Here is a 15,845-nt window from a genome sequence, read left to right as displayed (position 1 = left end):
GGTTGGTTTGTTTTTTGGTTTTGGTGTTTGTTTTGTCATGTTAAAGTAATTACACTGATCATGCAATCTGTTTTCATAACTAAGCAATTGTGAAAATCTGAAGCTTACAACCACACTTTGAAGACCCAAACACCCAGGCAAAAGAGAAGGCAGCACAGCAATGGTGAGGTATCTTGTATCTTGGACTGACCTAAACCAAACTTTTGCTTATCATTACTTCCAACTTGTCAAGTAAGATGGTGATGAAAGGCTAAAGGACATTTTCATAATGTTATTCTACCATTTGTTTTAAAAATTCATGTGTTTACAAGCTATTAGTGCATTTAAAGATCCACTGTGTTAAGCTTTCAGCAATACTTAAAGGATACAATTAAGCTTGCACTCAATTTTAATTTAAGTATGGCAGATTTATAACTTTTAAAAATTGTTATCATTGTGCTGCCTGTTTAACTCATGAATTTGCTGAGGGTGCTGTAGAAAATATTGATGCAAGTACTGTATTAATTATTTTACTTATGCTAGTTTTTATTTCATGGATAGGATAAGTATTACCGTGAATTTCTCATTGTAGTTATTTAAAGTTGTCTTCCTTTGACAGGAATACTGAGATACTTTGCTTGCAATAAATGATGGCACTTCTGATTCAGATGCATTCAAAGGAGGTGACTGATCTTCTTCCTAACAAGAAAGAAAAAGCAGGAGAAGGGTTGATGACACGTCTGTCGAATAGCTAAAGATACATGTCATGAGCCCAAAATATGTACCTTTAAACAGAAGGTAAGACAATAATAGTGCTCCCACCATCTTCCTAGGAAGAACGTTTAATTTCACATTGCTGCACTGCCAATACCAGTTTATCTGCTGATTATTGGGATTTTTCGTTTTCTGCAGTAGGTTCTTGCAGGGAGTTTTCAATGGCACTGTCATTAAAAAAAAAGTCTCTCTGCTACTACTTATTATTGCAGTAAGATTGAAAAACTACAAAGCTTTAAGAGTGGATAAGCTTGAAAGAACAGAGATTTTTCCCAGAAATCACTACGTGTTTCAATATAAGATATGGGATGTTAGACCAAGGCGGGGTGGGGGGGGGTAGGGAGAACAGTGGGGTAGGCAGGGAAAGATGGTCAAATAACTGACTTCTTTGCTCTGTAGCTAAATTCAGTGGTGGAGAAAAAAATGTTTCTATGACTTTACAGTAAACCTTTCCCCCTTCTCCAGGGAAAATGAAAATAAAACTATTTTTCATTTGGATTTAATTCATTAAGCCAAATGTTCTATTTTGGGCTCATTATAAAGCAAATGAAACATTTACAAACAGCCACAGAAGAGTCCTCTCCATCCTGTCATCCAACAGCCTGTGTTCACCTTATGACGTCGTTTCTCACTCAGACCCTTCCACAAGTACTGATCCAATTCAGACATCATTTTCAGGTGTCCACTTGAGCAAGTAAAATGCCTAGGTGCCAAATCTTAAATGGGAGTTTCCCAAGCACCAGGCTACCTACATGCTTCTTGGCTTTTCACCTAATTTTGCGCCATGCAAAATCAACCAAGATCAACAAAAACGTCTGTGGGCAACCCACCCCAGTAGCATGGGAAGGGAATTCTCCTGAAAGGCAGGATACAGAGTTGTGTCCCCATCAGCAAAAGAGAGTCCCGAGCATGAGACCTCAACATGAGAGTATTCTGACCAGTGAGGAACTGGAAAAAGCACCAGTTTTTCTGCTGCTTTATATGTCCTTTAATTCTTTGCTTTCATTAAAAGTGCCCAAATCTGAAATACTTTGGAAACACCCAAAGTGTTCTCAGCATTTCTGTGTATTTTTTGCCATTTTGTCTGAAAACATTTGGCAGATCTGTCAAAAACTTATTGCATTGCACTGTTCAAAAGCCACAGGGAAATGGTTCAACAACAACAAAAATATCACAAAGATACATGGAGGAAATTTTCACCCCAATAATGGAATGATGAGCCCTTTCTCCCCTGTATCCAAAGACATGCAGACATAAAGCTAGCATCTGTGCTAGGCAAACCTATAAATATGCATATGTGCCTTCACACACACCCCCCCCACGTATAATTTCATGCTAAATTGCCTTTGTATTTTGATACAGAGTAGTTAAATAACAGTATTCACGCACACACAAAAAAAGGCATTTGCTTGCACAGCTGAGGGAGCAGTGAATTATATAGCAGTTTTCATAGTATACACTGAAAGGAAGGAAGCTATTTTATGTGTAAGACCACTCTTGGGAATAACTGAAATGGGTTTCAGCCAGGATCAACAGCAAAACTCATCCACTTTCGCACACATTCATGAATTATACTTTAAAATTGATTTTAAATCATATAACTATGATTGATTACAGCTAATACACTGCTTGAAATGATAGTGCCAGCTGAAAAGACTGTGAAGAAAAAGAACATTACTGAATAGAATATATAATAAGCTATGATCTTCATTAGGACATAGACACACAAAGAACAAAACCCTACATGTAGCATTACCTGGCGTTGTGGACGAGAGCAAAACTGATGCAGAAACTATGTGTTTAAGAGGCTGATAGACTGGCACATAAACATCCTGTCCCTGCATCAGCAAAGATATTGGAGCATTTTTCTTAATCAGCAATAGTTACACTTTTAGTTAACAGGACTTGATTATATATAACAACAGAAGAAATTTTGGCTAGGAATCAACAGCAAAAATGTCTAGCAGACAGTAATTACTATAGTGTGATTTGTGGGGAATATTATGACGGCTGCGTGAGAACTATGGAGATGATCTCCTATCATCAGCAGGACATAAGAACAGGATTTGATATTGCTTTTTGGTGTGAAGACCAGATGGGATAAAATCATTTGTACAGATTATGGGACAAACCTAAAGTTTCATCCAGTAGCAACTGCAGTGTAGAACAAGCAATCCTGGAAACTCCCACTACCTCAGAATAATCTGTAGTACTGGGAAGAAACAACTACCGAAATGAGAAAAACGTAAGCATTAAAATTCCGGTTTTGCAGATATCTCCACTACATTAAAAGGAAATTACGGCAAACTAGACAGGGGCAACCACTGTAAAATATCCAAATGAGTAGGCTGCTTAATTGCTAGAGCCAGAGTTTGCAGCCCACATCCAGGCCGCAGTAACAGTGCATGTCACTGCCACTCCTTCACAGTGACATTTTCCCGCATGGCGTAAGGAAGAAAACCGGTCTGGGCCACTAGCATCAGTTTGTACAGCAAGAGACTTAGTTGCAGAATTAATCTTGTAAGGGGCTACCTTGCTCTTTGTCAAACTACTTTTTTTAATGCACAAACAAAGAAGTATAATGACATAGGGAAATAACAAAGAGAGACAGAAAATGGAGCAGCAGTGAATAAGGTGCGCAGAGAGTAGAGACTGTGTCAGGCCACATTATTCAACAGCCAGCAGCTTTGTAAAGTCCAGACAGCATTGATCAAATAATAAACTCTGCTGATATCCAGCCTTTTATGAAGAGAAGGCAGCCAGTATAAGTTTCATTTTATTTTCTGGGAAACTCGGACTGTCAGTATGAAGGATTTCTTCCATTAGTTAGAGCCTCTCTCTTTCACAAGGCAACAGAGTGAGACACTCCAGAAAATGTTAAATATGAGTTGCCTGTCACATGATACAGCAAGGGATCAAAAGATGTGGTTCTTACTTTTCCTAATGTGGATGAAAATCCTTTGTTCAAGGAAATAAATCTCTCTTCCTTACTAAAAAAAAAAACAACCAACTAACAACTTTTGGGTTCTGACTGAGGAAAAGGCAGAAGAGGTGTAGTCACAGCACAGTTCCTAAGGCTGCTGAGGATGCCAACCCACTTATGGTTCTCTTCCTTCCCTTTATCCCTCTGAAAACTTTCCCTCTGCCTCTTTCTTTTCTATTATCCAGGAAACAGCACTACTTTCTAGCATGTGGGGATGCCCTTGCATGCATATTAATGTCTGTGTCCTGCTATTGTCCAGAATACCCGTCTGCTTGTGGTGGGAAAGGTGTCTCTGGACAAAGACATTCCTTTGCCAGAGAAATATTTTTATTTCCCTTTAAAGTGGATGTTTGGCTACCACAGTTCCATAGCGTATTAAATTAAATGATGGCTATTAAAGTCAACTGTTACCAAATGAATCGATAAGAATTCAGACCATCTTAGATCTGGTCACCCAGCCTTTTATACTCTATAAATCACTAACATCAGAGTATCTCTCAGATCATTCACAACCACAGAAAGATGTACTTTAGTGACAACTGTAATTAATATGTTAGCTAATGGTCTGTTACTCTGACTTTATTCCCCTTGTTTTGCATGGAGAAGGACATTTCTTTTTAGGAGTGCATTAAAACAAATGTCCTGAATGAAGAACAACCTTTCAAATAGGCTACTGTAAGATCTGAGAGATGAAAACTTACTGTTATTGATATTAATGGTTATTTTACAATTAACCTACGTGTAGATGAGATTTCACCCAAAACATTCCCCCACTGCAATCTATTCCTTTTACCTCGAAGCCTTCATGATGTAGTCTGAGTTCAAGGTTTGTTAATTCGCTTTCATTTCACAAGACTGACATAATGGGCCAAATTTGTCTTCAGTGAAACTCCAGTTAAATTACATTATGTACGAGTTCGGTCTAGTGCTTAAAAAAAATTAACCTTTACTTCAATCCTTCCTCTTTTCTCAAGGCAGAAGATAGATAATCATGGAGACAATGCAACAATAAAACTATTTTTAAATTTGCTGAACTTCTAGAATTCTTTCTTTTCTTTCCTTGTTTGCTTTACAAAAACATTTATTACTTTAGAGCCACTATATAATTAAGACTGGTCTTAACTATAAGCTGTGAAGTTAATGATACAGCTGTCACTTGCTTACAGGACTCTATTATTATTAAATCTCTACATTTCCATAAAAACAGACACTCTTACTTGTGGAGCCAGTCTCAAAGTATAATAATGATCTCCTGACAGTGCTGCTACCTTTTTCAGAAGTTTCTGCTCCAGCAGTATTCCAAAAGGACTTTTGTATATAAATGAAAACTAAGGCAGTTCAACGCGCAGTAGTCTTTCATTGATAAACAAAAAAAAATACCAACCACACCCACACCCACACCCACACACCCCCCCCAAAAAAAAACTAAAACAAAAAAAACACCAAACCCTCAGCATCGTTGGAGACATTCTGGAGAAAGACAAAGGCATTTCTTGCTTTGAAAAGATAAAAAAATCTCAGAAAATACCTTTTCATGGAGATCTGAATCTATAGGTCTTCACGCACTGCTGAAATTAAGAACCTACATACAGGATGATTTTGTTTGCTTTTAATCCTGATGTGAACTTCTCAGCAAAGTTCACACGATTTTGCACACATTTTGGATTTATTTCTTGTTTAGAGAACTTTGCATTCCCAGTATTTATATCTTTAATGACCTGCCTGCCTGTGAGATTACATAATGCAGCAGTTACAAGGTTTTGGGTTTTTTTCTGTTTTGCATTAATTTCTTTGGTCTATTCTCCCTCCAGCAGATTCACTGAAAATATTATAAATACACTGCAAAAATACTTCATTGGAAGGACTGCAAAAATAAACACATATTCTGTCACAGAATTATGCCGAGTCTGAGAGCGACAGCTCCATCTGGTGTATTCCCTCCTCCCCCCTGAAGTGTTATTAAACAGTAAATCGTACATGTAAAATCCTGCAAAATAGTTTCTGGCAATGAAAGATGACTGAAAAAATTAATCAGGAGCTACAGTTTTTCCTTCATAATCTAGACATCAGGATGAAGAAGCAACAAACAGTGCAATATTGCTGTCAAATATTCAGGCATCCTCTGCCTCACGGGAAGGCACACGCTGCAGATCCTGCCGTGGTTCCAGTGTTCATGGGTTTCCCAGTTATTTTGCAGTGGGGTCATGGTTCACACAGAGCCTAACCCAGACCCACAGAAATCCCTCACTTTACTTCAGAGAGCTTTAGATCACACTTGTAATTCTTGAAGTATGAATTAATTTTTTCACCAGTGCACATTAAACCCATCTCCAAGAGGCTCGAGCGCACGCAGAACAAGGGAAGAGCTTCATCCTGCCGCAGCGCAGGGTCTATTTCATGGCCCAGTGGCACGTGTTGTCGTTGCACTGTGCACAGCACGCCCGGGCATCCCTACCACACCCGCATCATATACTGGGAGTACTGAACATCACCGTTTCACACTATACTCCAGTTTGAGAAATTACAACATAATTTTGTCAGATATAGATCAGAGGGAAATATGCTATTATCCATTGCTTCGAGGTCAAACACCATTCACCAAATAATCAGGCCTGCCGTTCACAATATTCTCCAACTTACAGGTCCCATTGGGAGATAATACAATACACTAAAACTTTTTTTCTTAGCAGTTTTACTTGATGGTGCCAAGTTTGTAAATGCATGCGCACAGAAAGCAGCAGCCTTCATTTCAGGGGTCCAGTGGTTAGCTGGTCACTTCCAACACCAAAGGTTTTAGAATTTTTCTATTGTTTTAAAGAGGCATTTACCATGATACTGAAGTATTTGTGGAAATACCACAAGTACCACAACAGCAGCAAGTGCCTCACTGATGGATACGCCCCATTTAATAGCACCACACTCCCACACCCTCTTTCTTTTTTTTTTTTTTTTAAAACAGGAATGATGGATATTACCAGTTTACACAGCAGGTAACATGTGGTAGCATAGTAACTTGGCATTACCAGACACTGATATAGAACATATTGAAGGTTTTTTAATCTACTAAAACTGTGTGAATTATTCATAAAAAGTTTTGGGGAAAAAAAGTTTATAAATTCAAAAATGATATCACAACACAAGTATATATGTTTTTAGGTAAAAGAAAAAAAAATAACCACACACAGTCGTTCATTTGGAATGTCACTGTATCTGCACTGAAGGATCTGTCTTACCATGAGACGATACTTCATTTCTGAGTCAACTGGTCTTCCCGCTTCCATGCAGGCTATGAACCAGGAGATATCCAGTAGTTCAAACCTGGAGGTGTCGCCCACAGCCTGTCCCCTCAGCCAGTCCAGCACCTCCAGGTAAGAGTTGTTCTCGGCCACAATATGAGTGACAGAGTCACTGTCAAGAAGTACACAAAAAGAATTTTTCTCTTTTTCCTGAGCCCAACTGTTCACAGATACAGAGCTGCCGTTTCCACATTTACCTACCATGCACTTCCTGAAAACTGAAGTATAGATTGAACGTTAGGATGTGGGAAGCAGTTGCGTTTTCGTATCACAATATATCTATTCCAGTCACTGAATCTGCTTTGAGGAAAGACTTTAGACTGACAGGTCCTTTAAGTGCAGCATTTTCTTTCTTTCAGCATCATTTGCCTTCCGTAAGACACTATCCTATTACACATTTTTTTGCAACTCTGAAAATACTTGCCTTGCACAAGCAATACCACAGTGAAATACCCGACAGCCCCTGCTCATTCATTCATCAGGAATTTTGGAAACTTCACAGTATCAAAAAGTCTGTTAACAATAATTCTTTAAAGCTTTACAGCTAGTAATATCATTTTGTAAATTTAACTTACATTAAGCCCTTTACATATGGCATTGTCAAATGTTCATGACTTAAATCTTATGAATTATGCACTCTACCTAAAGACCACTTCCTTGCTACTGAGGCCAGTCTGACAAAACTGATATCTTAGTTTAGTGAATACAAAATTTACAGATTGAGTTACTGTTCAATAGATTATATGGCATACATTGCTTAAAAATACAGTAACACAAAGGTCATTACACTAAATTTGGATTAATGTACTAAAATAACATTGGAAAGAATCCCATGATAAAAAAAGACATGGTTCTGCACCTTCCCCAGGAAAATAATGGGCAGGGACAAAGTTATATTTCAAGAAAAAATTACATACATACTTAGGATGATCTGTAAATTTCTACCTGGCCTGCTGATGTTCCTCAGCAAGTTTAGAAAACTACTAACTTGGTAAAAAATTTTGATTCCTAGTGTTGCCTCTCCACGCACACCCCGGGAGGGTGCTGTCACCCACAAAGACAACAGCAGATAAAGGAAGAAACTTCATTTTCATGAAACTTGTAGGACCTCAGTATCTCTGGAATATATATGCCAAAATGAACTGATATCAGTCACCAAATTCCTAAACTTCTTGGGAGGAAGGCACAGACAAAGTCGTTATTTGACTTAGTTTTTATAGGAATAAGGCTAGAACCTGAACACAAATTGTCCTGATGGCAGCCACCTCCACTTGCAAGGCACCGTAACCTCCTGCTAGCCCATGCTGGTGACAGCCTTGTGCATATACAGCAAATTTCAAATGGACCTGACAGGTTGCTTTGCAGTCCTTCTGTAACACCCGGAGAAGTTAAGCCGTCAACCTGTCCAAGCAGGCAGGACACCACGGGTAGAGATAGCTGGTTAGTATGGACTTCAAAAATGTTGTCTGCTGACTGTTGAAGGCAGACTGCACAACATTTCAAAGCAAACCACTCTCTAGGAGACCAACAAAACGCCTTGGCCCATCCCTGTGACCCTGATTCATCCCAATAATCACTGATTTCATCAAATTGCCAAATAGCAATGACAAATACTGGAGTCACCCCATAGAAAACTGTTATCACATAACACTCCAATGCATTAAATGTACTATATTTTGGAAACATAAGAAATGTTTTGAACGCACTATACTTCAGAAATATGAGAACTGTCATGGTATAGCACATTTTTTTTCTCTCTCCATGTTGTGCAACTTTTAGAGCAGAGTCCACTGGGGAAAAAAAATAATCCCAATTTATTTTAATCTAAAAGATTACAAATCTAGGTGAGGTAAATCTCCATGAAATACTATTAGTTTCATTATTCTTTAACCCTGCTAGGTTCTTCTACTTTAATTAAACTGTCACATCTTTACTTGAGTAAAAAAAAAAAAAATCAGTTAGAGACATAGAACTTCTGCTTCCTGTGGTTTATTCCACTTTATATAAAATATTCATATGTAATGTATTTGTACCAAGCTGCAAATCTGGGAACTTTGCCATCACTATGCTCACAGCAGCAGTTTAGCTGCTGTGCACCAGCTTCCTCTGGTACCTGTACAGCTGTGCTTTTTTCTTGGCAAAGAACATAACAAACTTAGCATTTCCAAAAAACAAAAATCATCAGCTAAATAGTTCTGCTTTATCCAGTAGCAGCTAAGCTGAAATTAAATATAACACCTGCATTGCAAACAACTTACAGAAAGTCTGACGTATTGGCAATAAATACCTGCGTGCCAAAGCAGCCCAGATAACAATCCATTGAGGACTGGGTAGAGGCTTTAATGTAGGATTCAGAACAGCCCAGTTCATGTTTTTTCCCTGAGAATTCAATTAATTTTGTATCAGACGCTAATAGCCTACTTCTGTTCAATACCTGCTTGAATCTTGCTTTACAAATTATTCCATCCTCCCTTCTTCCTCAGGCTTTCAGAGTTGATGGGATTGAAAAATCTGTGGAAATGAGCTTTTATAGGGAGGACCCAGTTGTATACTATCTGCATACAGATACAGAGAAATGATCAATACTTGTTTTTCTTCCAGTTTTTCAGAGAACCTACATAATAATGTAGCTTTCGGAAAACTGCATAATGATGTAACTAGCACTCATGAAAGGCACTATTTGGAGGAAGGCTGCCTTCAAAATGAGTTAGCTTATTGAAACACCACCAGACAAATCTGCAGCTGGGGTATTTTTTCACCCTGAAATGCCACATCTGTGGTATTTTATTCCTAGTCTTTTTTTTCTCCGGTGCTCTTCCAGATTGTACCAAAGTGTAAGCCAGTAACTTTGAGACTCACATCAGCGTATTACTCACAGGAAGGTTAAGTATTAGAATACCAGAGATGCTTTAGAGAAATGCTGCCCTCAACCCATCACATTTTCCATTCCTGTATATTTAACTTGTTCTTCATTTCATGAATTGGCCATTAAGTTTAGATTAACCTTAACCACAGATTTTGGAGATTAAAGAATTAGAAATTTTGTTCATGTTCTGCCTGCTCTCTTCACAGAAGACAACAGAAATGAACCATGCTTTAGGAACACCCACTCAATTCCTAAGGCATCTTGACAGTGGGAAGAGCAAAGTACATCCACCAAATACATTGGCAAACCACAGTCACTTGTACGACTGCATTTATTAAATCAGAACGCTTCAAGCAGCATTACTACATTAGTATTACTAGTTATTTCTACACATATAAACATTTTCCTACCTTAGCTCACTTTCTACTCTGAAACCTTTTCTTCTTGCCAGCTCCATCAAAAACGTCCTTCTGGTCACTCCCATCTTCCTCTGCATAATAAAAATTACAAACTTATTGAACTTTATTTCATAACTGCAGGAAAGGGTTGAGGAATGCATCCCTTTCTGTCTTTTCCTCTGGGAGAATACAGCTGGAGCTCTGATCCTATCCATGATGCAAGGTAGAAGTGTTTTCACTTGGGTAAAAGGCAGATAACGTGCTTTCTGCCAGGCAGCAGCTGTATTTAATGTCACTACCCATTGAAGTAATTTTCTTCTGTTTCCCCTCTGAAATCAAAAACAGGTGCTACACAAACAGAAACATCACTTGCTTTCTACCAGCTGGGACTTCTTGCAAAGAACTACTCCAGACAGGTGCAAATATGCTTTCATTCCTTAAGACAGCCATTACCTGTAAAGACTTTATCCAAATAATATTGATCATAGCCAAATTATCTCAAAATATCAACCAGGTCTTCAGGTGGTTTAATGGCCCACTTCTGCTTTCAAATCTTTTCCAAATCACAGGGCACATTAATTTTCAATTTATTAAAAAAAAAATCTTCCTATTGTTAGCCAGGAACTATGTCTTAATAGACAACTAAATAACACTACACAAATATGCATAACACTACACAAATATGCTGTAGAATAGCTTGTACACCCGCTACTTCTGTGTAATTAATTTGATTAAAAAGGGATACTTTTTTTGAGAGAGCAAACAAAAAATAAGCATTTGAAATTAAATTTACAATAAAAGAAATCCTTTGCTGTTTTGATACTAATGCAATGAAAGACAAAGCATTAGACCTGTGTTTAAATATACCTTTGGTGTGCATTGTCAACATTGCTTTCTACTATTTGCCCTGGAATGTACTGCTGCCTGTGGCATGTACAGTAAGGAAATGGGAACTACCTTCCCACTTTTAAGCGCCCAGTGACCTCCAAACAGGTGCAGAGAAGACTATGGAGGCTAGGTACCGTCCTCTCCTAGCGGATGGGGTATTGGTCATCAGAGAACTGCACTACAATCTCTCGCAGACATTGTGTTGGATCCAGTTAGGTATCACCCTGAATTTCCATCACACCAAAGTGAGTGCAAACAACCAGGCTTACCGCATACGCATCTGTTTCAGCATAAATCTGCTTTAGTGGTACATATCCCCGTTTCCACGTCAAGCTGGATTTTTATTTTTAGTGTAGTGAAGAATTTGGATTTTACCAGTCCTTCAGAATGTGTCAGAAATGTTACATCTTGCAATTCTCATTGCTCATGTTCAGGAGAGAAAGCAAGGTGGAAAAATCCTGCCTAAGTCAAATCTATCAGTTTTATTTCAGTCATTTTATCATGGATGGATATACAACCTGAGTTACAGAAAAATGAGTCAAAACCTGTTTCCTGCAATTATGGCCATGAGTTTAAAATTAAATTATAAAAGTATTACTGACATTTTCCCAGCCCTATAGCTCTTGCTGCTTCAACTGTATCATCACAGATGTAAAGAAACAGTTTTCATCAGAATAGAAAATAACCATCAAAAATTAATATAGAGCTTTCAGCTCTGGGGTCTTCCTGAGGCCGTGAAGAAAATATATACATAGTTCAGTATATAGACTAGACTCCATTCATTCCTTCCCTTGCCTAAGGATAACCCAGAAGCCAAAAAATCTATTCCTCTTTCTGATTCTTAACGTTAAAATTGTCAAAATAAATCATTTCAAGGTTATTTTGAAATTATATTAGATATTTTCATAGGATCTGCAAAATGGACAAGCAGACTTTAAGAGGCTTAAGTGAAAGAATAGCAGGAAGGAAGAAAAAGAATTAATAGCAAAGGGTCTGGCATTAAGGCTGAGCAATCTGTTTTGGTTGCTCCATGTCTGTTTTCCAGACTACTAATCAACCATTGAACACTGGCCATCTGCCTGTTTGCAGCCTTCCTAGGCTTGGTAAAATGCTTTACTTTATCTCAAGCCCTACGAGGAATAATGTATTTGAGAACAGATTCTTTACATATGTTAAACAAAGTCTTATTTTATGTTATAATTAATTCAGTGCTCTCAAACATGTAAATATAATTTCCCCCAGTGTAACATCAAGATGCTCAGTGCCAGTAAAATCCTTCTGGCATGAAAAACATAAGTTATTATTCCTTCATATTACTGTAATAACTCTTGAGCCAGATTTTTCTAAGGTATTTAGGTGCCAAAAACCTGCAAACAGAGGCCTAGTGGGATTTTCAAAATATCTAAGCAACCAAGGCACCCAGCTCCTCTGGAAATCAATTTCAGGCTTTGAACCTAATGCAAAGAGATTTTCTCTGTCTAATAAACACAGTATAATACCATTAAAAAGTCTCTGCCAATGATGCAATTTTATTAAACATACCTTCCAAAATTAACAGGATTTCCATATCCCAGACGAGCTAATAACCTACTCTCCTACAGCATTACATTATAATATTTTTGACAGTAACAGAGAAAGTAGAATATGCATTAGGGAGAGAGCAAATACAGCAGAGAAAAAACATGTCTTCTATTTATGACAAAGGAAAAGTATCCTGTTATCTGAGTCATGACACCACATATAACATCTTATTCTCCACCACATAAGATTACTGACCTAAAACCACAAAAACTTGCATAAATTTTTCTATCTATAACCATCTATTTCCATCCGAACTCCTGAAGTTCAGAGTAGTTCACATCCCTGGAGGCAAATCTAGAACAAATTTCCATGTTCTGGTGTTCCTGCTGTGGATCAGCGTTGTGCACTATCAAAGGCATGGATTAGGAACGAGATACACACAAAGGTTGATGGGCATTTAAGTAGACGACTTTAATCACTTGTGATGTCTGTGCCAACAGCAGCATCCCAAGCAGTCCTCGAGCAGCGTCTAGTACAGACGTCAGTCTGAAGCCCAGAGTACTGACCCGGCTTCATAGGGGCTTCCTCAGGAGGAAAAGTGCAGGAACATGCGATTTCTGGAAAGCACAGTTCATCTCCTCTGAATTTCAGTATTCACACATGCTTTCACTGCACCTTCTTGATTACTGTCAGATAGCCTTTTAGTGCCCTGCTTTCATATGAACTGCATTGTAAATATTTTATAAAATGTTACTTGCCCACTTTATGTAGCTTTCCCGTGAAGAGTGGTAAAAGGTGCTTTTAATACACAACTGCAGTATGCTAACCTTCCGAGAAAGCATCTCTCAAGCACCGTCAATAAAAATCAGAGACCTGATTGTTTGGATACCTTTTTTTTTTATTTCACATAGGCTTAACAGCATTTCACGAAGTATTGTTTCATGAGGATGAATTTCTCTTAGCTTTTTCATGTTGGAGTCTCTGGTAATTCAGCATTTTCCAAAGAATGATTTAACTGAAATTTTAAAATCCTTCTGATATTTGTTTTTGTCCAGATATTGCCGTGACTTTGCTTTTGTTTAAATTCTGACCTTCCTGGCTGTTAAGTATTCCCTTTGCTGTTGATACCTGTTCTACTGATCTCTCAATGCCTAAAAATAATATGCCAGGTGTTTTTCCTGGTTTTAGTACAAATTTTGTGGAATCCAACTATATTTTTAAATTGTTATTACCTAGAACTTTTCTATGTTTGTACCTCTTACACTTAGCCAACGCACAAACTTGAAAGATGTACATATACCAAAATATAAAATATTTAAGAACTCTTTTTGTGAAATGTTATCTCCTGCAAACAAGTACAGGCTTTGCTTTCATATTTTTATTTATTTGTTTTACCTCTATCTTCTGCTTCACTTGTCCCCAGGGAGCTACATAGACTCATGAAGGCCTCCAGTTTCTGTCCTTAATTCAACATTATGTGGGAAGTTTTCATTATTGTTTAGTAGGTAATCAACAAGCTTAAAAATATCTTACAATTCATTGTACAAAAGGGGTTAGTACCTGGAATTCCTGGACACTGCTACCTGTACCAGCAAACCTTGTTTGAACATAAGTTAATCTATTTCTCTAGTCCCTACTTTTTTTCCCCTATACTAATATGCATGGTAACCAGTCTGGCTAGCCTACAAAATAAAGAAACAGAACGTCATGCTGTTACATTTGATTCCAGTGTTTTTAATAAATGTACTATTATTAAAGATAAGGAAATGTTGAAACGCGTATTCTTGAAATGCTCAGATACATTTAAAAATCAATTCTGCCTCAACCCCTTTGGTGTTTATATTCTTTGAACTACTAGAACATTTTCAGGGAGGAACTTTGAAGTATACGTGCTTAAGTTATTCACATCAAAGGTGATAAACTCCATCAAATACCCAGATGACCAAGAATTTTGAAAAACTGATGAATTAGTAGTGTGCTTTGAATGGGCTTACTGGGCCGTATTATGGTATTTGGCATGTAAGATAAAATAGGCTTAGAGAGGACACAAAATCTTGTAATTGCTGTCATCAGATGTACATTTCTAATGTATGTGGTCAGAATAGCTGATTATTATATTTTTTCCCAAATTGGAGATGAAAAGCTGAATAAGAAGAATGTATTTAACAACATCTCTCAAAAGCTGCCCATGTAGAAATCCTACCAAGAGCTGACAGTTTCTTTAATGGATTGTATACGTGGCTATTATAGAAAGGGTTTGTTCTTCTAAGCCCTTTCTGAGGAAACTAGGGAAGAGCAGTATCACAGTGATGAATAATAAAATAGACCAATGGGGTTCCCCTTATAGCATGGGGAAAAGTAATTCATGACAAATCCTGGCAGGAGCTACTTCCTACCCACATCAATATGCCTATATTCCCTGGAAACTATTATTTTCAGTTTTCCTTCAGTATCTCTGTTCAGCAACAAGGCTTACAATTGTTCTCTTTGGTTACTCTGCTAATGATAGCTGCTGCTTGTTGTGATTGTTATTGGACTACTCTTTGATTTTTTTGTGATGGTGCATCAATGGTTTTCTTTATACTGTAGTCTCATGAGAGCCTTGTGAACCTCTCAGCAACAAGCAGAGACATTTCTGCATAATCCCATCAATATATATGGTCAGGAAATCCTTTGACAGTTATGCATCTCTTCTGAACACAGTTCACAAAGGTAAAGGTCTCTGGATATTGAGTACCATTTATTTAGACTCTCTCACTCATCTCACTGCCAGTATTAAGGACATTTCCATTAATTAACAAATACCAAACAACCTTTCAGAGATGAGGAGCTACATAAATGGTGATGCCTGGCCTATATTTAGGCAGCTGAAAAGATTATTTCTCTCAGCAATTACCGAATAACGTTTCTGTGGACATTTCAGAAACGTCTTATATAAAAAGGTAATAGAAATGAACACATTGCTATACAGAAATTCCTATCCTGCCAGCTTCATTCTCTCATAAAGAATCCTTATTTCCTCCCCCACTGCTCTGGTAGGACACTGCTAATATAAGTGCTAAACTGACTGTATCTTTTAATTAGTTGTTACGATAGTTACTAGATGGTAGAATTGATGCATCTTGCAGTAACACTGCAAA

General features: G+C 37.7%; 1 protein-coding gene across 1 annotated transcript in view; it reads right to left on the bottom strand.

The window, feature by feature from the left end:
- DNTT (DNA nucleotidylexotransferase) overlaps nucleotides 1–10,652 on the bottom strand; it is a 95,744-nt gene extending 85,092 nt beyond the window's left edge. Inside the window, exons 1-3 of the mRNA XM_075108053.1 lie at nucleotides 10,309–10,652; nucleotides 6,970–7,144; nucleotides 553–678 (exon numbers count right to left, since the gene is read on the bottom strand). Of these exons, the coding sequence (XP_074964154.1) occupies nucleotides 553–678; nucleotides 6,970–7,144; nucleotides 10,309–10,511 (504 nt within the window). The 5' untranslated portion in view covers nucleotides 10,512–10,652. The remainder of the gene's footprint in view (nucleotides 1–552; nucleotides 679–6,969; nucleotides 7,145–10,308) is intronic.
- Nucleotides 10,653–15,845: the final 5,193 nt, after the last annotated feature.

The sequence above is a fragment of the Phalacrocorax aristotelis genome, chromosome 12 (assembly GCF_949628215.1).
Source record: "Phalacrocorax aristotelis chromosome 12, bGulAri2.1, whole genome shotgun sequence".
Lineage (NCBI taxonomy): Eukaryota > Metazoa > Chordata > Aves > Suliformes > Phalacrocoracidae > Phalacrocorax > Phalacrocorax aristotelis.
Note: the sequence above shows the minus strand (reverse complement) of the source record. Positions and strands in the feature narration are given on the sequence as shown.